The sequence below is a fragment of the Scomber japonicus genome, chromosome 11 (assembly GCF_027409825.1).
Source record: "Scomber japonicus isolate fScoJap1 chromosome 11, fScoJap1.pri, whole genome shotgun sequence".
Taxonomy (NCBI): domain Eukaryota; kingdom Metazoa; phylum Chordata; class Actinopteri; order Scombriformes; family Scombridae; genus Scomber; species Scomber japonicus.
Window position 1 is genome coordinate 7,844,423 of NC_070588.1, and position 23,172 is coordinate 7,867,594.

Consider the following 23,172-nt stretch of genomic DNA (forward strand, 5'->3'; position numbering starts at 1 on the left):
ATGACAGCTGGCGTGATTACAGAAATCTGGGACTTGACCAAACTGTAACTTATGGAAAATGATCTGGGGAAGGAGAAACTCTAAAAAAGAAAATTAATTAGCTGGAGTCCACTGTATAGAAAAGGAAAGGAGTGAAACACATCTCACGTGCATGTCACCATGGCAACTACAAACCTTTGATGTGTTGAATAAACTGGGCATTTTTTAAATAATAACGGTTATAATGTTGATAATAATAGTATATTTTTTAAAATTGAAACTATAATTGCATTCTACCATTGCAAATGATTTTTTTATCACGATTACATAAGAAGGCATGACCTGAAATCCTCGGGACAGGGGCGAGAAAGGGTGAGATGATGTCTCTACTGCTGCTACATGAAGGATTATCAGCCTTCATTTATCCGGGACATCCTATCTGTTTTTTTCCTGAGTGCAGTCTTTATAGGCATGACAGTTATACTCCAAGATTGTGCATACAGCAGATGGTTATTGCAAAATATAGCTGAAAATCACCATATATAGTACGCCAGCTTTTCCTGCAAGATGGAGACGCAATCTGGCATTTGTTTTATTATCCACTGTATGTTTTGACATTATGAGAAAGTGCTGCCCTATGTGCACACTTTTGCAGTCAGTTTTTCTCAAGTCAGATACTGTTGACCGTTAGTTTACACTAAGCGTTTAAAGGGGCAGTTCACAACAGTGGACATTTGAAATCCGTCTTGGAAAAACACACATCCTCTCTCACACACTTTTACACACACAACACTGCTCAAATTCTTTCCTAAAGTGCCCACCTGATTCCCCTGTTCCCACTCTTAATCCCGGTGAAATCCTGCTATTACAGAAAAAAGTCAAATCCTCCCATCTCTCTCTTCCAATATCTGTCCATCCCTCACTCTCCCCCCCCCCCCCCCCCCCCCAATTTGGCTAAATCTTTCTCCCCTTGCCCACACCTCACTCTGTCTGAGCGCTGTTCCATTATTTTCAGGATGGGAAAAAAATATATGACAATAAAATCCCTAATGCCTGGTGAGAGCGAGGGCTGGCCTAAAGGTGACCCCACTATTCTCATCAGACTCTGTCCCACTTTTCACCCACCTCCACTGATAGCTCTGACACACGGCGGCTGCCACTCGCCACTTACATTCCCTTCTCACACCAGATACTGTCTGAACCACTGCTGCCACCACCGCCCCAATTCATCTCTTTCAGAGCACCTGCTGTGCACACACACACACATATACACATACACACACACACACACACACAGGCAAAGGGAATTTTAATAATAATTTCAGAGTGGTATGATTGGATACGTTCCCGTAGAGAGATGAAGGAAAAGCAAAAGCTGCAAAGGTGAGAGATAGAAAAGAGAGAGAGTGAGAGAGTGAGAGAGAGTGAGAGAGAGAGACTGTGTGTGGATGAAGGGATCTAATGACTTTGCTTCTATCTCATTTGCAGATCCTTTCCCCCTCGGTCTAGATTACGACGTTATCCTCGTGCCAAAATATAGGCTTATCGGCCAAGCCTTTCTCATGTGCACCGCCTGAACGTATGCTCTGTGAGAAGGATCGGTTTAACGTGAGGACTATCTTGATCGGAGAAAAAAAAAAAAATCCTCATATGCCCCCTTCTTTTTTTGTGTGCTTCACTCTGAGGAATGAGGCTGTTTGTGCATGCACCGTGTTTACCTGAACACAATCCAAAAGCCTTTCCTCTTTATTTCACCATCACTAGCTTGGATCAGAATATAAATGGAGTATATACATTATGCTGGTGTTTGGTAGATGTTTATCCAAAGGGACTTATGTACCAGAACACATTTTTTCTTACCATACTGTAGCACTACTGAGAATATCACACTTTACTACTTTTTATGTGTGTAAAGAAAAGCTACTGAGGATTAATCTTTTAAATTATATATCCTAAGCAAATTATTTTTGATAAACTGTGCAGAATTGTGATATTATTCTCTCTCTTACTTTTTTTGTTTGTTTCTTCTTCTTTTTTTCAATTACATAAAACTATTGTATGAAATCTTGTTGAACCACAGCCTCTATTGTTAATGCTGATATTATACTAACTAGCTTTTATTAGTACCATAAGTCATTTCTAGCACAACCACAACCACAGTAAGTTATGTATTATATTATCACATTACAGGTCTGCCTCAAGCTCATCTTAGCATGTTTCCATTGTGAATCATTGGTTTAACTGCAAAATAACTGGAGAAAACAGAGTCCTATTCAATTACCATGTCCTGAAATCTAAGTAGACCACAAAGTTACAATGAAGTTATAACCTAAGCTATTTTTTTTAACCGATTTTCTTTGCTAATGGTTTGTTGTCCTGGAAAACTTTTACAGTACATGTTCAAGATTCATATTTTACTGTTTGGTAAATGTTAGTTTATTTCTTGTTTATTTATTTAAACTCTGTTTAATCAGGTGGCTTAATCAGTGCTGAGACTGAGGTCCTTTTTCCAAGAGAGATCGGGAAACAAAAAAAAGCATTCATAATCAGACAAGCACACAATCAGCAAACAGAACACCAACACAGCTAAGGCCAGACAGCCGCAATCAACAATAAATAATAAAAACAGCTACATGAGTCACAAGAAACATCAGATAATAAAGTTTTTAAAAACCCTGAGGGGAATGAAATAATCTAGTTTAAAAGCAGTTTGAAGTTTGTTCCGTTTAAAAGGTTCATTGTACCTGAAACCAGTTCTGCTAAGATCAGTGGGGATGTAAGATTAGTGGGTATCTGAGGTTAAGTATATATATTGGATCATGCATTGTAGTTGATGAGATTTAAATGTGAGATGAGATGTAAAGTAGTTTATAGCTTTCTTGTGAGATCTACATTGTGAGATATACTGTTCTCACATTTATAGGCTTTGAAAGATTGTTCTGCTTAAGCTGTATGTAAATTTAGAATTTGGGATAATAGATTTAAGAGAAAAATTGAGCCAATAAAACCACTAGACTGAATGAATGTAAGATCACTGTTAGACAAGAGGGTAACAACCAACAGAAACACAGTCTACTAGAAAACCCACCATAAAACCCCAAATCAGGTTCAGAATCAGGTTCGGAAATATTTTTCTTTTTCTAGAATAATGTCAACAATTTGAAATATGTATTTTTTCTACAATATATACATATTTAAAGTGGGAGATATGAACTCTGGTGCTATGCATAAAGGGTAGATGTTCACATTAACCTTCATACATAAAGGGCACTATACCTCCCACACACTACTTCCCACATTAGCATTGGATTTTGATGTTGGTTCTAAATCGTGCAATGTGGAACTGTGATACTGGGAAATATGATGCTGTGAGACTTGAGTGAGCAAAGTGAGTGATAACTGGTGTCTTGAATTTAAAAATAAATCAAATGATTGCTAAACTGTGCCAAATCAACAATAAGAATAAGCTAAGAGAGATGGATAATGTGTTAAAAGATGCTTTAATAGTTGCTCACTGTGCATATACTGTGTGTTGAAAGAGTTATTCAGGCTTCTATGTTTTAATACCTGCACATTATGAACCCGAGCCAGTCGATTCCCTGCACACTTTAATGGCAAAATTAATAAGGTTAAAATTTTATGACAAAGACGTCATTGGTGTAATGCTCAAATAATGTCTTCATTGTCTTATCTTTTGTTAAGATGTATGGGATATAGTATTTTTTGGACCAAGAACATTATTTGACCTGTAGGTCCACATGACATAATTGCCTTTCTGTTTCCAGGGGGCTTGGTCAATTTGACATTCATCTCACCATCACTGCAATGATTTCAATGATGACTTCATAGATCAGTTAAAAACAAGTCAAACTTCTACGTTAAGAGTCAAAAACTCACCAAACCTATCCAATAAAAAACTGCGTAACTCTCCTTTAATCTTGAGGATATTGGTGCTGAATGTCAACTTCAGTAAGGTTCAGACTTCTCAACAAGGCTGGAAGCCTATCTGCCCTTCGGCTTTCACCTGCCTATTAGGGTGGAACATATTGGCTAGATAGGTTTTGTGTATGTGTGTGTGGGTGTGTGTGTGTGTGAGAGAGAGAGAGAGAGAGAGAGAGAGAGAGAGAGAGAGAGAGAGAGAGAGAGAGAGAGAGAGAGAGAGAGAGAGAGGAGTGAGGTGTGTGTGTGTGTGTGTGTGTGTGTGTGTGTGTGTGTGTGTGTGTGTGTGTGTGTGTGAGTAAGACATGCAGCACAGAATGACCAAATAGGACACACATGAGCACACACACACGCACACGGGTGGGCTGGCTGTGGCGAACCTTATCGCTATGCCACAAAGTGGGAAGATTAGATTACTCACTTCCCTAAACCTCTAACTTGGTTACCATAGCAATAGCAGTGTGACTGGGGCAGCAGCTCGTCATTGTGGAGGCTGTTGAAGCAGGAATGGACGGATAAAAAAAATTCCAGGGAAAAAGCAGACCAGTCAGTCTATTCTATTCTATTCTAGTCTAGTCTAGTCTACTTTATTCTAGTCTAGTCTAGTTTAGTTGAGTCTAGTTTAGGTTTCAATAGTTTTCAAAGTCATCGCCTCACAGTGATTCAACCTTCATTCCTTAAATACCAGAAAGATTGAGATTGAATATAATTAAAGCAGAGATTTTTCTTCATTACTTTTTAATGGTAGGTCTTATACTGGAGTTTAGTGCAGCTACATGAAGAATCTTCACAAGAAGTCTGATTATTAGTCAATAAACATTTTGAGAAAAAAAAGTGTGGACTTCTACTCTGTACTTATAATCATTTTCCTGCATTGCTGTACAGTATGCTGACCATGGGAGATCAAGTGAAATTGAATTCATAATTGCACCACAGCTAATTAATTCAAATTAATGAAGTGCTTGCAAATCCATAGTGTTAGGGGTCTGATCATTAGATTAATTACCCCATTCATGCTATTGTATTTCAATTAAACCAAGCACAGTGTTTATCTTTTCATTAGTCGACACTTAGAAAAGTAACTGTAAAACAAATAAAAATATATAAATAAAATAATGGATACAGGGCAGAGATTTACTAATACATATACAAATCTATTATCGCCATCTATCTAGAGATATTGATCTACCTTATTGTTTTTTACTATTACTTAAACACTCTCAGCTTAAACAGACCTCAGCAAATAATTAGAGAAAAACACAAAATGAATCAGGTAGCTGAAAAGACTCAGAGAGGCACTGAGAAGAATGCCCAATAAATACTGGTAATTAGACTGCAGACAGCCCTGGTGCTCTATCCCCGCTGCTAAGGACTCATAATAGAATCGTCTTTTCTTTTTCTTTCTTTTTTTTTTAAACCATTCAAACTGAAAAAATGGCTCTGATAAGTTATGGGACACTGTTTGACCTTGACAAAGCACTTCATTTAGATAAGAGTTACCCTCGAAACTGCAGTGAAATGAGGTCACTTTAATGCCAGCAGCCCACAGAGCATAACAGAGTTTAAACCTTTGACTTTGGAGCTTGAGGCAGCAGTGTCCTGTTGGCTCGTCACCAGGGTTCTAGCTGGTTCTATTTGAGACTAAATTAGGTCTTGTAGAGGATTTTCAAAAAAGTAGATGCTATGATAATAATAATATACTGAGATAATAAATCAATATTAAATTGAATAATTTTGAATTGACCGTGTGTTTAGGTAGCCTCTAGAACTGCTGGAAGTCTGCCGAGGGACATCTGGCCAATATGAGCAGAGTGGGGCTCATTGGGAAGGGAGGATCAGTGTGTTAGATTTAGTGGCATCTAGAGGTGAGGCTGTAGATTATAAAGTCCTCGTACAAGCATAGGAGAATCTACAGTGGCTGTGAAAGGCCCCCTTTAGAGTCAGTATTTGGTTTGTCTGTTCTGGGCTACTGTAGAAATATGGCTCCCTGCAGTAGGGGACCCACTCCCTATGTAGATATAACAGGCTCATTTTAAGGCAATTAAAACACAATGATTCTTATTTTTATGTGACTATACACTAATTAAAACATATTTATGAATAGTATATTCCATGTTTGCCAAGTCTGTGTCACTAGATGCCACTAAATTCTACACACTGGTCCTTTAAAGAGACAGCTAGCTTGTTTCAGATAGATGCTGAACTGAGACGCTTCATAAACTGAAGTGAAATAGAAAGGTAAGGCATGCAAAGATATTCCAGTGGAGACCTATAGTTAAAATATACACCTGGAAATGTGCATGATACTCTGTAACAGTTTGGATCCTTTATAGAAAGATATTTAAGAGATATTCAGTGATTGACTCCATGCACAGTTTTTAGCTGTAGACATGGTGTTGTCAGTCTGTCGGTCAATCGGTCAATCGGTCAATTCACCACTTTGGCCAAGACTGAAATATTTTAATGACTACTAGATAGACTGCTATTAAATTCTGTTCTGACATCCATGATGTCCAGATGCTGTACGCCAATCATTTTAGGGATTCCTTGATGTTTCCACGTTATGCTTTAATGCTCACAAGAGGATAAACCCAACCTTTGTTCTTATTCTTCAAAAACCTCTGGGCAATTATTACATTCATTTCTCTATAACTGCTTAAGATCTAAATCACAGCTTTTATATCTTTAGTTCTTTACAATGAGCGTTACAGCTTCGAAGAGCTGCTGGAGCGGCCATGGAGTCTTGTTCAAAAATATACTTGGACAGGGATTACTGAGACCAACAAACATCTTTTAGGTTTAAAGCTTTGGTCTTCCTTTGTTCTTTCATGATCATGTGAGTGCAATTCAATTTGCCCACTGTACAATTTGATTTGGACAAATGTCTGATTCTGACTAAAGGGTCCATGTGACCAGACTCATGTCCTAAGGGCATTTCCCTGCACAGTTGACTTGTGTTCTTACTTATCAGATGAAAAAAAAACACAAACACACAAGAGCACAGATTCTCACAAGCATGAACACACACATGTGTGCATCCATGCAAGCTTGCACACACACACACACACACACGCAGACACAAACACACATTCACACATACACAGCTGATAAAACTGGCTACTCCCCAGATGACCGGAGCTTTAAGTGTGTAGATTTATCATTGATCATTAAAATACATTTGATTTTTTACCAGGACTGCAGGTCTCCTGAATAGGAATCCAACCTGCTTTTTACAACCACTTTCTTTAACCTTCTCTCATGCTCATAAAAGACCAGCAGCTCTCCTCCTTCTCCACCTCTGCCAGCTCCCCTTCCTCCTTCCTTTCCGTCTCTTCTATTGTATCTCTCTATTTTGACCTCCACTCTGATTCTATCTTTATAGGGTGTGTTTGTGTTTCTCCTCCTCCTGTCCTTGCCCTCTTCTTTCCCCTCTCACTCCTCTGCTGCAGAAATACATTCTCTACCCCCGAGGTATTTTTTTCTTAATTGTCTCTTTTCCCCCTGAATGATCGATTCGTCAAATTTATCTGACAGTTTGAGAATAAGGACAGTTCTAAAGCTTCTACTTTAAAACAACCCAGGGGTCTTCGAAGGTGAACATTCATAATGAGCAGTCGTGGAGATATTTAGAGAGAATGTTTCTCATTTGTTTTTAGAGGACGGCAGTCTATTTTAATAGCTCCACAGCCTTTCCATGCTTGCTTTTACTGTGTCACTCTTGTTTCTTTATGATGATACAGTCATTTTATGGCGATTATTCTATGTGTTGTTATGCACTGTTGCGCCCCATTATGAACATGGTATTGTATATTTTGTATATTATAGAATTCGTCCACTTTACTATAAAAGAAAACAGGCCTGTTTCCTATAATTTATGTTTATGTAAATTGTTTTCCCCAATTATGTTGTTTTGGAAAACACAATAACTGCTTGGATTATGTTCAGAGGCAACGTTTCTGTAAATGAATTAAGCGCTACATTTATAAATCTGACTGATATTGGTGGTCAGGGTGAATGGACTGCATACAAGACACATAACTCTGGCATCAAAAGCACTTTGGTTATGGTTAGTGAAAGATTGTGATTTTGTTCACATTTAAATAAAAACATTTTTTTCAAGCCAGTGTTTAAGCATACCAATAAAAAGTTAAATATATTACACTGTAAGATTGGATATGTTACTGGGAAACTTGCCAAACTTGCCAAATATGTTAATTCATTTAGTCATATGCATGTGATTACTAGGACACAGGGTTACAGAGGATGTGCTTTAACAGGAAGATTCACACTTTTTTTTTACTTTCCATACTGTACACTATGTGCTGCACTTCCACTAAATTTACCTCCTCTTTTCCTTCTCATCTTTCCCATCCGAAGACATTTTCTTCCCTATCTTTATATTCTGTGTTTTTGCTCTATATATATGATGGTGGGTAAATAAGAGTAAAGTGAAGGTACTGATAGTGTATCTTTATGTTTTTGTTTCTTTGTTTGTTTTTGGGGCTAGACTTGATTTTGTGCATAACTCTGCTAGAGTCTACTGTTGGCTAGCATGAAGCATTTTTTGAGTCAACTGACTGTTTGCTAATTTGCTGAGGAATGACTGGACTCCCATCGTTTGGTGGACGGGTTTAGCAGATGGTCAGTTCCAGGAATGAGAGTTTGTGCAAGGCTATTTTTAGAATGAATGAATGAATGGAGTACTGAGTATTCACTGAATCTATTTACCGTGAAAACCGGTGTATAAGACACATCTTAAACAAAAAAGTGGGGGTGCGTCTTATACACCAGTGTGTCCTATATACCAGTAAAATGCAGCAAGAGGTTGAAGCTGTTTCGGCAGCTACTGATCCGTTACTGCTGTATGTTGTATGGAAAACGAAAAAAAGGAAAAACAGGCGGCTTCACCGGCAGGAGCTGAATCAGTGTATTGATCAGAATGACTTCAGACACTAGTTGCTGTGATGTTTCAGACCAAACTGACCCAACTGACAGCAGCTGATGTTGAAGCACAATATGTAAAAGCGCACAGATGAGCAGCTTTTATTGAGCTGTGACAGTGTGCTTGGTGAGCTGGAGTAAGCACACAGGTACACACTGTATCACATTTGTAAAGTTACTGTTATGTGTTCTCTTAAAAGGTTTAATTTACAGTGAGTCTAATCCGAACCTGGTCTGAGTTAATATACCTGTCCAGTTTAGTTAAGCAAATCATTATTGGACCATTAACTATTAACCCAACATACTGTTTCAGGTGTAATATGTGTGTTTTAATTATGCTTCAAATGAACCAGTCTTTAATAAAAAAAGCCTGACACCGCCCAAAATAGACAGCGTTTTTTAAGGTACCTCATTTTAAGATAAGTATATCAAATTGTGCTTAAGTATACAACGGACCCAAGATTCCTGTGTGTCAAAAACTTGGTATTGCATGCTTTGACATTTTGTTATGTTCTGTTTCTGTACACACTCAACATTGACTTTACAAGTAACTCAGTGATTAGGAGTTTATTCTCAGTCTAAATGTTGAGAGTTCAAACCCTGCCTTGCCTTACTTCACCTGGTCTTAAATCTTCCAAGTTCTCATGCTGACTGTGTCTGATCATCTCAGCTTGCATTCACGAAAAACCACATTTCATTAACAATTAAATAAGAAACAAGCATCCAAATGCTCCCAATCTGCTTGGAACCTGATCTTTACTGCTTGTGGCTATATTTTGTTGTTATAATTATCCAGAAAGAATTTATTTTATTCATTTCTTTGTTTTAAGAACAAAGAATTTATCCTTTTTTTGTTCAATCAGTGCATATCACGCTCTTTTCCTTCATCTTTTCATTCCCTACTAAGGCACTGGGTGATTCATTCAAGAAAGACCCTGTCAATGCTTTGTTTCTCTTCAATTGCAGAGAAGTTATTCTGATGTCTTGCAATAAAATGCTGAAAGAATTAGATCCAATACATATGCATGACATTACCAGATGCAATAACAGGAAAAAAGAAACAAAGCACAGTGCAGAGGAACTCTTTTTCACAATCCACATGTGACACACAATGCAAGTTCATGGTACGCTTCTTAGCCTGCTGTGTCTCGGCTAATTAGGTAAATAATAACAAATGTTCCCCATACTGTGTTCAGAGGGCATACTGTATATGCAAATGTATGTTTCATCTCGTTCCTCCTGCCTCTTGTTTCTTATCCCTGTCTGCCCCCCCTTCTCCTCCTCCATCTCTCCATCTCTCTCGCATTCTGTTTCCTCAGTTTTGTTATCTATTTTGTGACTTTCCTCAGGCTGTTTCTTTGGCCACAACACTCTATACCTTTCTCTCTCTTTCTATATCTCTCTCTCTCTCTTTCTATGGTTGACCTAGCACCAGTTTCATTTCCGCTTATTCATTCGTCTGTCCGCCATCTTTTTTTGGTGGTACTAATCTCTTTTCCAATCTCTGTCTCATATATGTTCTCTGAGAGTTAATGAAGGAACTGCATGGGTAAACAGACAGGAGGACAGAGATGGACTAGAGTAAATATGTGCACATGTACAAACATGCACGCACAGATGGGCTTGACTACTGACTGTGTACTGCCTTCGCTAACAGTAGAACTGGATCTTTTAAGTAAATTAGCCAGCAAATCAAAGCCTTTAGTTGAATGACACATTATTAACCAGCGGCAGGTTTTACATGATTAGTTACTCACAAAAAAAAGTTATTAATAAAGTAAGTGACAGCCCAGAGCTCTCCTCCATCTTATTATAATAAAGTCTCACACTTACAGTACTACCCACTTTTAGCATGAATCTTGTTACAACTACAGCATTTATTAACAATGTTAGAGTCATTTTACTTACATCTTTTGAAATTAGGCCTTCTCACTGCAGTGCACGTATACAGTATAAGTTCATTTGTATTATTCCTTTTGTACAACAAATAAAAAGATCTGAAATTATTAAGTTCCTTGACAAAATGTTGCATGTTAGAGTCCAAATCTTCAGCTACAAATTGCATAACTGCACACAAAAGTTTGCACGCACCATTGTCTAAATGATGACCAAAGTTTCCCTGAAATTCAGCTTTCAAAGACTAAACAATTGTTTGAGATACAAAAATGTTGCAATCAAGGCCACTTCAACATGAATTTTTCTTAACTTTGTAAACACTTCCTGATGCAATAACTTAAAATAATAATAATGATAAAAGCAATGACGTGTATTGATTCAAATTGAAAAGCTAAAAAAAGCTATCTCAAAAGGCTGATCTTGTGTGGATCTTGTATCTGGGTGAAGTAAATGGCTACTAGGGGGCGGACCAAACAAGCTGTAAACATAACATTAACATTTATTATCACCTTCCTGCAGCCAACATGTAAGCAAACAGTCTCTCTGGCTCTTCAGCTGCTAACTGCTCCGCTAAGCTCCCCAGCTAGTCACTAACTGTCTGTCTGTCTGCTGTTTGGTGCAAACAGCTGCCTGCTGCGTCTGGTAACAGCACTGACGAGAGTGGTGAGAGTGAACCAAAACAGTAAAGTCAGGTGATAATTATCTGTCGGTTCCTCAGTAAGAGTCAGCACTTTCACCTAGTAGTTCCAAGTAGTCATGTAATCATTTTTTAATGTAGAAATATTGATCAGTGGCTTTTAATAAATAAACAAATTAAATAAATGCAATCAAATAGAAAAGTAGCAACCTCATGAGTAGTAACAATGAGTTAGAGCTGCTTATATTAATTTAAGTAAACTGAACTCTGGACTCATAAACTCACACTTGTGTACTTATGCTGCTGGGTTGCATGACTGTGCAATCCTACAATGAAACATAGCATCAGTGGGTGATAACAAGTACAGAGAAACACATTAAAAAGCACTGCATTTGTGGAGTTACAGCAGAAAAGAAGGAGGAGGAGGAGGAGGAGGAGGAGGAGGAAGGAGGAGGAGGAGATGAGTAATCTTACCATCATCTCCTGATCCTGAGCCGGCATCTGTGGAGGAAAACAAACACGGTTATTAAGCAGAAGCTCGCACGGCCACAGACATTAGCTGAATAAGCGTGTGTGTCTGCATATGTAAGTGTATGTTTCAGCCTATGTTGAATATCTGCTTGTGTGTGTGTGTATGTGTGTGTGTGTGTGTGTTGGAGGAAAAGATGATGTCTCTGAAGACGGTGCAGAAAGTCATACGGAGAGATTTAGATTTAAAAAGAAGAAAAAGTGCAGCTAAACAGAAAAGAGGACAATAGTGAGATAGAAGATGCCTTAAGGCCTGTAGCATAATGCATCTTCTCCATACTGCTGCAGTATATCTCTAATAAAACCAGCAACTACAGACCTATGAGAAGGCACTCTGTTGCCAGATGCCAATGCGTTTGTGTTCCAGCTATTCCTTCTCTGTGGCTTTCCTATTAAATCTGCGTAAACTTCCCTCAAACACGTTGAGATTAGACGATTGTTTAGCAATATGGCTGTGAAACGGATACTGATGAGCACTTCGGAGAACAGACACGTGTAACTTGAGCCACGGCATAAAGCGATCTGTTAAAATCAGCTAGGCCAGAGCCCACACGGACACTGTGGGCTCTCAGAGGACTGAAAAAGGGGGGATAATATCTCAGCTCCATGTAAATATCTATATGGAAAGGGTTTATATTGTATGAAGAGGTGCAGAGTATCCGGAGCCATTGCAGCTCTAAAGCGTGTGGAGTCTGACCAACAAGCTGTGCCTTCTACTGATGCTTTAATGACATGAACTTTCATTCAATAAAATACTTTACTGGCAGGACAAAAACATGTCTCCAGTGTGCTGATTCTTGGAGGTCAGTGCAGCAGATGGTCGGCTGTGCCAATGGGAAAAAACAACCTTTCAAACTCTGAATATAATCAGAAGTGAGGTGGGTCTGTCTCCAAAAACAGGGTATATTTTTGGACCGGTATTTTGAAATTCTAATTGTATTGTCTGACTTCTTTTTTAAATATTATTATTAATGACAAAATGGTAATGGAATAATTCATAAGTCATTTTACTAGTGCAGTTGTTTCTATTTTGTAAAAAAAACATTTGTATAGATACTCAGCACTTGAAAGACCTCTTGTTAATGTAATGATATGTTTACTTCATAGATACGTCTTAATAAGGATAAATACAGTAGGCTTAGCAAAACAATGTGGCACTTTATTCAGTTTGTCTTTTTAAAAATGAATTAAATGAAGGTTTAAGTCAACATATCGAGATGTTAGTTGCAACAATGAATCCATGCAGCCCTTCTATTTCACACTAAACAGGCAAACCTCTGTGTGCTTCTTATTTATTTAAAGTCCCCCTTTCACTCAAAAATGTAATTATTGTAACTTCACTTGGATGTTTGAGCTTTACGGTGCAGGACGATGAGAGAAAGAGTACTATTTGTCATTTTAGTGATTTAAACTCAAGAATTGAATTATCTTTGTGGGAAAAACCATATGAGACACCAATCAGTATTCAACCTAAATATTTGATATGCATCTTAAAACATGCATGGAGGGAGACTTTATAGAGAAGTCAGTGTGATCTTTAAAAATTTTATTTACTTGAGGATCACACTGAGGTTTTGCACCAATGAAACGAAAAAAGACCAGAATTGTGTGTTTGGTCTCATGCAATATGTATTTCAAGATGTTCCCCTTAAGAGGTCCAAAATATTGGGGGAAGAGAATGGACATTCATACAAATAGCCTCTGCATTTGATTTATGACTGCAGACTGACCACTGCAGCAGAAGAACCTGTGTCTGAAATAGGTGTACAATATGTGGCTCTGTTATTATTTTGACCCACACAGAGGAAGAAAGACTATAGGAAAGACAACAAAAAGTAAAATTTCATTATAAAGTTACTCTACCGGAGCTCAGAGCTCAGCATAAAACACACACAACACAAAAGAGGAGCAATGCAGCAACCTGTTGTTTTTCACCCAGCTTTACCTTTCCATGTCCTTCAGAGGTCCCTGCTTATTTTTCCTGACTTTTAATGGCTTTCAGCACGTCTAGTCCAGCGCGGCGGTTCTTTATATATTATTTTTTTATTCTTTATAGAAAAAGAATAAATAATAAAAAGTGTTTCATCGCAAACAGAAATTTTTTGACAACATATTTAATGTTCTACTGTTCTACTGTTCTACCACGCTGCCGTTTGCTGCCTTTCTACTGTGTTAAAGTCTGCAGTATTTCAGTGACCTTGGGACATGTGGGACACTAAATGTGCAGTGTTTCATGAAAAGGCTTAGTTTGAGGGATCAGACTGAAGTCAGGAGGGGTTCATGGGAGATCAATAAAAACCTTTTGTATCTGTTCTAGGCCAGAGGTTTGAGGAGGGAACGGGAACAGAGAAGAGAACAAAAAGGCAAGGGAGATGGGCACAAGCGTAGTTTTCTGCCTGCCTGTTTGTCAAATGAAGGATCAACTAAATTTTATTTTCGTAGAGGCTCTGAAGAGCAAATGAGAGAGATGAGAATGGATGATGAGAGGTGGACAATAGATGATTGAGGTGTTTTGGAGCAATTGATTAAAGGATGAGAAAAAGCAGTGAGGAGGATTCAGGGGAAAAACTCTCTGGTGGAAATGTTATTAACCTTACTGTGCTGCTTACGCCAGAGGCTATACTGCAATGCATTCATAGGGTACTGTACACACACACACACACACACACACACACACACACACACACACACACATTCCACTATCAGCTTGAATGAGGCTTGGAAGTCGGTCTTTCGAAGGACATATGGCTGCAGTTGTAAAATTCAATCTTTGTCCAAAAACTTGAAGCAACAACAGGCAGGTTATGTGTTTATTTATTCAAATCTAAATCTGATTTCGTTCAAGGCTGCAGTATCTGTCTGGCATGATGCACTGCGAGTTACCACCTTTAATGTTCCATTAAAGTATAACTTGACAAGTGCATTTTCAATTCGGCAGAACACATGGGTTTTTAATCTACTGACCTCAGGGGTTGGTGGAAAGCACGAGTCAGCAAGAACTTTTGTGTCATAATAATCAAATAGCTCTAAAGTGACAGCTCAGCATAACTAGAAATTAGGTCCATATACGTATTAGATAAGTTTTTGCATGTCATGATTTATATCTAGAGCAGAAACGAATAAGAATAATCAGCAACTGTCCCGGCTTCTCAAATGTGAATAGTTGTTGGTTTAGATATTAAATTGAATACTTTTTTAGATTTTGGGTTAGTGGTTGGACAAAACAAGACACATGTTTAGTGTCAATGCATAAATTAGCATGCATTATACAGTATGTAGAGAGGTAGAAAGTAGGGAGGTGGTTAACGTTAGCTGATGCTAATATAAATCATTTGCATACAAACCAATCAAATTAGTATTTTCCAAAGTTAGATTTTTTATATGATCAATTCCCCACTTTACCATCAGCCAAGTAATGCTGACCTTGGAGGCATTATGCACAAAGAGGGTATTTCACACTACGTATTGAAACTTTGACATATACCAACTTGATTTATCTAACTCAGCCTCCTGGAGTATCTTCAGCTGAACTTTTGAACTGATTTCTGCACAGAGCAAGGACTGTGAGAGTTGTCCAACATTACTTTATAGCTTTAGGGTCTATTTGCTGTCAGTACATGGACATAAAGAATAATTAAAGCAACCAATAATCTTTTTAATGTAAAGTACCAGTTTGTACCTATTTCCTGGGATAAATTGTATATATGTGAATGTCATTATTGTTAAAAAATAGACTTAACAATAATACCGTAACCATATATTTATACAACCCAATTTTTATCTAGCCTTAACTATAACATACTTGACAGATGCAGATATTGCAGCTCAAGTGTATCGCCAATGCAGATAATTTCTTTCTAAGAAAAAATGGTAGTGCTAGATGAATAAAATTGACCCTGAACATGAAAATGTCCTTGAAAAAGCTGTTAAATCTCTATTGGAGCGCTGCTGTACAGCTCATCTTGACCTCTGACCTCCCTAGAGAAAAGCAAGCAGAAAGATCTTTCTACAGTAATCAATAACGTATTAGATTATCATTACTTAAAGTACTTAATTTGAATTCAGGCAGAATTTGCAACAAATTCGTAAAGACAAGGCATAGATTTCTTTTTTTTTGTACACACAGACTGAGTGGCATATTGATGACACCTGTACTATATGTGAGATCCTGTCGAGCCACATGTAAAACTCTACGCGTTTTAAAGTGCATTAATGTCACCATGATGGATTTCTGCAAAGCACCTGTCTTATAATACATTTAATGCAATTATACTGACTCTCATTCAGCTTCTGGTCTGAGTGTAGTATGTCTGCCAAACATATGGCACATGTCATCTGTTAGTGCTCAGGCATGCCCACACCACAGTGATTAAATATGTCATCAACATTTTATCAATGTGTCAATTAAAGCTTCTCCTGCCTTCCCATTTAATTACTTCCTGGAAGTTTAAAAATGCTATGTTAGTGCTTGCCTTAGCTGAACTCTCTCCTTTGGGTAAAATAGACTCCGTGGTTTGTTCTGCTTCACTAAGCTAATGTTTAACTGCTCCTCCCGATGCAGGTCGAACACTTGATGTGATAGAAAAGTGGCGTCATCCTGTGCTAATAAGCTTTGATTGGCATTTTACCACTGAGATCTTTTCCTGTTATTGACTTCTGAATCTGAATTTTCTTATCTGAATATGAATGTAATAAAGACCGAGAGTTAGCCTGAATAAAAGTGTAAATTCGCTTCTTCATCTCCTACACAATGGTTTTCCACTAGAAGGCTATAGGGTATTAAATCCTGTTTGTCTATATCCCTCAGTGCTGTCACTTAGCATGAAACTGGCAACTCAGCAGGCCTCCTGTTTATTGTTTGGAATGACAGCAGACTAACGTCTGGCCTCTTGGCCTCAGCAGCATCCAAGAGGGTTAATGAGGGCACATGAAATTGGTGGGTGCTGGGTTTGGTAAACAGAGCAGGATCCTACTTGTCTGTCATGTACACACACAAAGCATTCAGGTAATGTGAAGAGATGTGTGACATATGTATGTAAATATTTTAAATATGGATAGAAATGTATAAATAATCATCCCCAGTTACCCCAGTCCAGTTCAGTACTAGCTGGCAAAAGTGGCTACAACACAGCTTTATGTGAACGCAAATGAAAAAGAGCCATCTGTCGGAAATACCAAAGCAGTCATGGGAGTTGCTAGAAAAGGGTGTCAACACTTCTGGCTATGCTAGTCAACAAGTGAAATCATATATGATATGTAAATCAACCATTACATTTTCTGTTAAGAGAAAAATAAGATTGTTTTTGAGAAGAAAGCTCCCCATTGTCCAATTTTTGCATTGTGCATAAAACATTATCAAAGTGAGGTCAGCAGTTAAGAAAACAATGTCATTACATGGTTCATTTAGTATTTGCTCTGGGGCTTCTCTGGCTATATAACTCATCTGAGGCCCAGTTGTCATGGAATTGCAGATGCTGATGTTTCTGGATACAGCACAAAAGGTGCCATCTATCCTTAAAAGACACTCTACTGTGAAGTGACTCATCATTCATGCTGGAGCGAATGATATCTTATGTCTGCAATCTGAAGTGCTGAAGGCTGACTTTGTTATTTGTACATCCCATGCTGGTCAGGTCTTCATTTCCGGTCCCACTCTTGTGTTTTGCTGCAGCAGAGTGCTTCAGTAGGCTGCTGTGTATTCACACTATGTTGTCCTCAATCTGAGCCAAATATGACAACTTCTTCTGGAATCATGACAATGTTTTTTACAAAAGATGGTCTGCGCCACAGTGCAAGAGGGTCACATGTGCTGACAACAACATCCTGTATGGTCTACTTTACTGGTGTGTCTCCTTGGCAGATAGTAAATGTCTTCATCAACGCAACAAACTAGCAATGTATAGCTTGCCCTATACATATGATTGACACTCACTGTAATACCCAGATTAATTTAGTTAAATAACAGGCAAACAAACAAACAAAAACTTATTTGTAGGTTATTGCTATTCCTGTCTGTATTTCTGATAAGTCCACTAAAATATTTCTAAAACTAATGTTCATAACCTCATCCTCATTATTCTCAATCATACTGCCTCACACCACAGGCTTACCTCACATGCTCCTAGTTTGGTTTTATTGAATGTCCTCTCCCTGACCAATAAGTCATTTATGATGAGCAAACTTACTGAGGATAATGACCTTGATGCTCTTTAATACTGAAACATGGGTAGATACAAATCATTTCTTCACATTGCGTGAGGCACCATCCCCCAATTATAACTTTCTGCATAATGCAAGGCAGGGCAAATGAGGTAGGGGAGTAGCAGCCATTTCCTCTTACTCTTTAAACTGTCTTCAGGTTTCACTTGGAGAGTACCAGATCTTTAAATATCTTGCTGTCATTCTACAATGTGACATGTCAGACCGGCTTGACTTCATGAGTGATTTTGCAGAGCTGCTATCAAATATCAATATAAAGTGATACTACATTACATTGATAATTCTGCAGCATCCAGCACAGTCTGTTTTAATGGGTTAGTGCAGTTGTTTGATTTGACCCAACATGTTAAGAAGCCAACTCATCAAAACAGACATATCAGAATAAGTGCTGTGAATGATGTTGCATTGTCTGACCATTACATTGCTTTCTGCTGATCAAACTATCATCAGTAAACATCAAAGAAATAATGCTTCAATGAAACATCACTTCAGTCTTTTCAAACTCACAGTCTTAGATAAAGGCAACAAGGATGACTTTGTACTGAGAGCAGCAGTTGTGATGGTCTGGACAACTGCTTTAATTCTCTTCTGTTAGACAGTATCAATAATGCTGCGCCACTAAGATTTAAAAAAATCTATAGCAAATGTAAAAAGGTCCATGGAGAAATGCAGAGATCATAAAGCGGCTCAGAAGAGAGTGCCGAAAAACTGAGAGGTGGTTGAGAAAATCAAAACTGAATGTTGACGGGGACATTTTCAAAAACACCCTCAGGAATAAGAACAGAAGTTTGAAACAGGCCAGAAAATTATATTTCTCAACTATTATCAAAAGCCACAAAAACAATCGAAAACACCTTTTCTCAACCATTTACAAACCCATTAGCCTCCACCCAGCTGTTTCTTCTGATACTTTCTCAAATGGCAAATGCAATACATTTGCATAATTGTTTAACACAATTCTCAACATCAGGCACAATATCCTAATTACCATCTGCACTACCTTGACATACCTCTACCACTGCACGCTCAAATGGCCTTAAGTGTTTCTTCACTGTAGATCTCACTGATGCTATAAATTGTCTTAAGTTCTTTACCAACTCTTTTGATCCACTTCCAGCATCCTTTTTTAAACCAGTTTTATTTTTTAACAGATGACAATCATAAACTGTTCTCTTCAGACTAGTATATTTCCCAGTTGCATGGAAACTGCTGCTATTAGACCACTTCAGACCAACCTCAACCTAAAATGTACTTAGCAACTACAGGCCCATGTTTAACCTCACCTTCCCGAGTAAGATCTTTGAGAAGGTTGTATATCAGCAACTTAACTGTTAGCTTACTGATAATATATTCCAGGCTATCTTCTGCACTTTTAGAAGTTGTCAATGACATGAGGATCAACAGTGAGAATAGAAAAACTCTCAGCTCAAATACTCCTAGACCTAAGCTCTGCATTTGACACAGTGGATCATGGAATTCTTCTGCAAAGACTAAGAAAGTAGGTGGGCCTGTCTGGCACAGTTCTCCAGTGGTTTGACTCCTATTTGCACAATTGAGATTTCATTGTCACACTTGGGGATTTTTACTCCAATAGACGAAAATGAGTGTGCGGCGTCCCACGGGGCTCCACTCTGGGTCGTCCCCTGTTCAACCTATATGCTTCTTAGTTACTTTATAGAGATTTTGGATGAAGGTACTAAAGCCACTAAATCACTAAAAACAAGTGACTATAATAACCTAGTACTAACCATAGATTGTGAACACAGCTCTAAGATTGATATCAACGGCATCACTGACATTGCCTTTTTCCAACTCAGAAATATTTCCAGAATCAGAGACTTTCATTCCCGATCTGACTCAGAAACTCATGCATTCATTTGTTAGGAGCAGGCTGGATCATTACAGTTTTGTTTATGGGTCTTCCAAACAAACAATCAATAGATTACAACTTATCCAGAACTCATCTGAAGTTCTTACAAGGGCAAAAAGATCAGACCATAAAACTTAAGTCCTTCATAACCTTCACTGGCTAACTGTTGTTCTGAGGACATAATTGAAAATCTTCCTTTAAGTTTAGAAAGCACTTGCTGGTCTGGCTCCACAGTACATCTCAGACATGCTGTTATAGTGTATAACCCCAGCAGATCTCTGAGGTCACAAGCAGGAAATATTCTCCAGTATCTATAGAGCACTTTCAATGTCTGGTGGATGGCATTCAGTATTTATGTTTGCTATTCTTTCAAAACCAAACTAAAGACCTTGTTTTTCACTCAAGTATTTTCTTAAATGAATACACCATATTGTGCAGTATGTCTGTATGTATGTGTTTTTATGTGTATGTATGCATGAATGTTATTTATGTTTATTTTTTTATGTACATAACCCTGAACTGCTTTTGTCTGAGATGGTATTGTATTGTATATTATATATATGCTATTCAATTAAATTTGAACTGAATCGATTTGAACATTCAAATTTCCATTTTTTAAGCAGTTAACAGAATTATCATCAATGTTGATTTATAAGCTGAGTTTAAAGTATTCATAAAGCTCCTCTGGCCAATATTTTTTATATTAAATATTGATCAAATGACTAAGTGTTATCTGAAAGGCATCAGGTAGTGACAAACCCACAGAGCATCATATCATTTGACTCTGGCATTTCCCTCAACCCTATGGAGCATTTTAACATATATATTGTTTTTGTTTTTACTGCCTGCAACTTTAACTCTCTTATTTCACTCTCAGAACAGTTCTCCGCATCAGGGATGAAGTTCAGATAAACTGCACTGTACATTACCTGACCCACACAACAGCAAAGTAAGTAACTAGTGAACACATAATAGCATATAGCAGCTAAAGAGCCAGATAATTTTCTCAGAAGCTGGTGGACACCTAAAACATATCTAAAACGAGAGTGAATAGTGGACTGAGCTTCATTAGGTTACTAGAAACATGGTGTCAAATGAACACTACTGCTTCTTTGTGTTTGCTAGACATAGAAGCAGGTGTGGCCAAAAAATAAATTAATGTCTTAAAAGTCCAAATTCCAATTTTATGTTCCAGTAGTTCTGAGAGTGTATATAATAAAACACGGACAAGAATTCAATTTAGCATCTACAACTCCTTGACAACTGGGTAAACACTATCTGCTGATGAAGATCATGTCATGTGATCTTAAGGTCCAGAACAGCTACTAAATGGACCTTGCAGTGGGATTCTTTTCTGAACACTGAAAAACAATGAAATGAGATGAGCAACGTTACATTATGGTGTCTTTCACCAAGTTTCCCCCTAGGCATGTCTGTTCATGAAAATGTTCACCCTAGTAAGGGAAACAAGTATTGGCACTGTCAAGCTGACATACACTACATCCATTACATTGTGTACTGTTGCTGCTAATGGGATTTTGGAAGATGGAAATGGAAAGGAGGACAGGGAGAAGAGAGTGAGAGTGAGAGGGAGAGAGAGAGAGAGAGAGAGAGAGAGAGAGAGAGAGAGAGAGAGAGAGAGAGAGAGACAGGGGTTTTGTACATGTTGCAGGCTTTAGTAAAGTGGCTTTGACGCTTGCATTCCTTCCTGTTAGATGCTCATATCGCTGGTATTCAAGATAATTTTAGCATATTCCTACTGCTGCTCAATTTAAGTTAGCTTAGCTTAGAGTCTCAACTAAATGCCTAAGTGGTGAGAGAGCAGAGAGGAAACACTTCCAAAGTAGCTGCCTGCCATGCTTCTCCACATGAAAGGTTTGTGTGTAACACTCGGTTATGTAAGAAAGCTCCCACACAGCAAGTTTGTTTGTTTAACGTCCAAATGAGACACAAGCATTTGAAACTTTTTCACCTGAGAACTTATCCACCTCCTCCTGGGAAAGCTATTTTCTGGCTGAAGTTAGCCTTTCAGAAGCTACTGAAAATAGAGCTCAACAATGCTCACAGTATGACTGTTGATTAGTCATTCATTCACAGAGAATGTTACCACACATTATAGATCAATTCTTTACTTTCTTTATTACAGTGTGTGGTGCCGGATCTCAACCCAAGTGAGTTTATGACAACTTGTTATAATTTCTACCACCATCTTTAAAAAAATGAATATATTTTGGAATAAGTTGTTTATCCCTCAAGTAGAGTTCCACATACTTGTTGAATTTATGCCAAGGAGCACGGAAAGTGTTCTCGAGGCTCATGGTGAACCAAAACCTTATTGTTTGTGTCTGTATGTGTGATGAAGTTAGCGCAACAACTCTGCTGTGAGGTCATGATCCTTCAAAGAAAAAAAAGCTGCGAAAACCACGGCTTGAAATTATTTTTATATTGACTTTTGGTCCCTTCATGTTTAGAAAGTTGTAAAATATTTCCATTTTTGTATATTCTTGGTCATATTAAGATATATCGTCAAATTTCTGGCTTAAAGAAAAGCTTTATGTTTTTTTCTGGGGAAAATTAGACCCTGAACAGTATATAAGGGTTAAATTGCAATACCACTGACGGCCACTAGATGATGGCTCCAAAAATTCCCTGGCTGCAATAGACTCCCATTAAAACAGCATCTACTTCTCTTATAAAATATTAAATAAATACATTTTTCAGCTAGTCATTATGATCTAATTCAGGCCATCTAAAGTGGCTACTAGTGGTATTTTTGGAAATTATTGATCCTTTAAAAAGAAGACCAACAGTCTTTATAGCTTATTGACAGCAGTGAAGAATTGATAAGTGTTCACTTCCCGGTTCTGTGACTTGCACTGAGTTGAACTGTTGTTGCAATACTTCAGTAGTTTAATGTTACTATGACAACGATAGCTATTGTATTATTTTGATAGAATAAGTCTCCACTGCTCAGTGTACCCGATAAGTTAGGCTTTGGTCTGATTTAGCGGGAAGTGTTTTCAGAGCGTGAAAGGAAAAACCCTGCAAACCTTATTTGGAAGATCATGGCTTCAAATGGAAAAGACCATAAGCAGCAACTCTGGGCTTTAAACTGGCTCTGATGCAAGCTTTACAGTCTATCATAGATGCTTATAACACCACT

At 37.9% G+C, this 23,172-nt stretch overlaps 1 protein-coding gene across 2 annotated transcripts in view; it reads right to left on the reverse strand.

Moving 5' to 3' along the window:
• tmeff2a (transmembrane protein with EGF-like and two follistatin-like domains 2a) overlaps window positions 1-23,172 on the reverse strand; it is a 118,976-nt gene that overhangs the window by 44,042 nt on the left and 51,762 nt on the right. For both annotated transcript variants that reach the window (XM_053329213.1, XM_053329214.1), the window contains exon 4: window positions 11,867-11,893. In XM_053329213.1, the coding sequence (XP_053185188.1) occupies window positions 11,867-11,893 (27 nt within the window). The remainder of the gene's footprint in view (window positions 1-11,866; window positions 11,894-23,172) is intronic.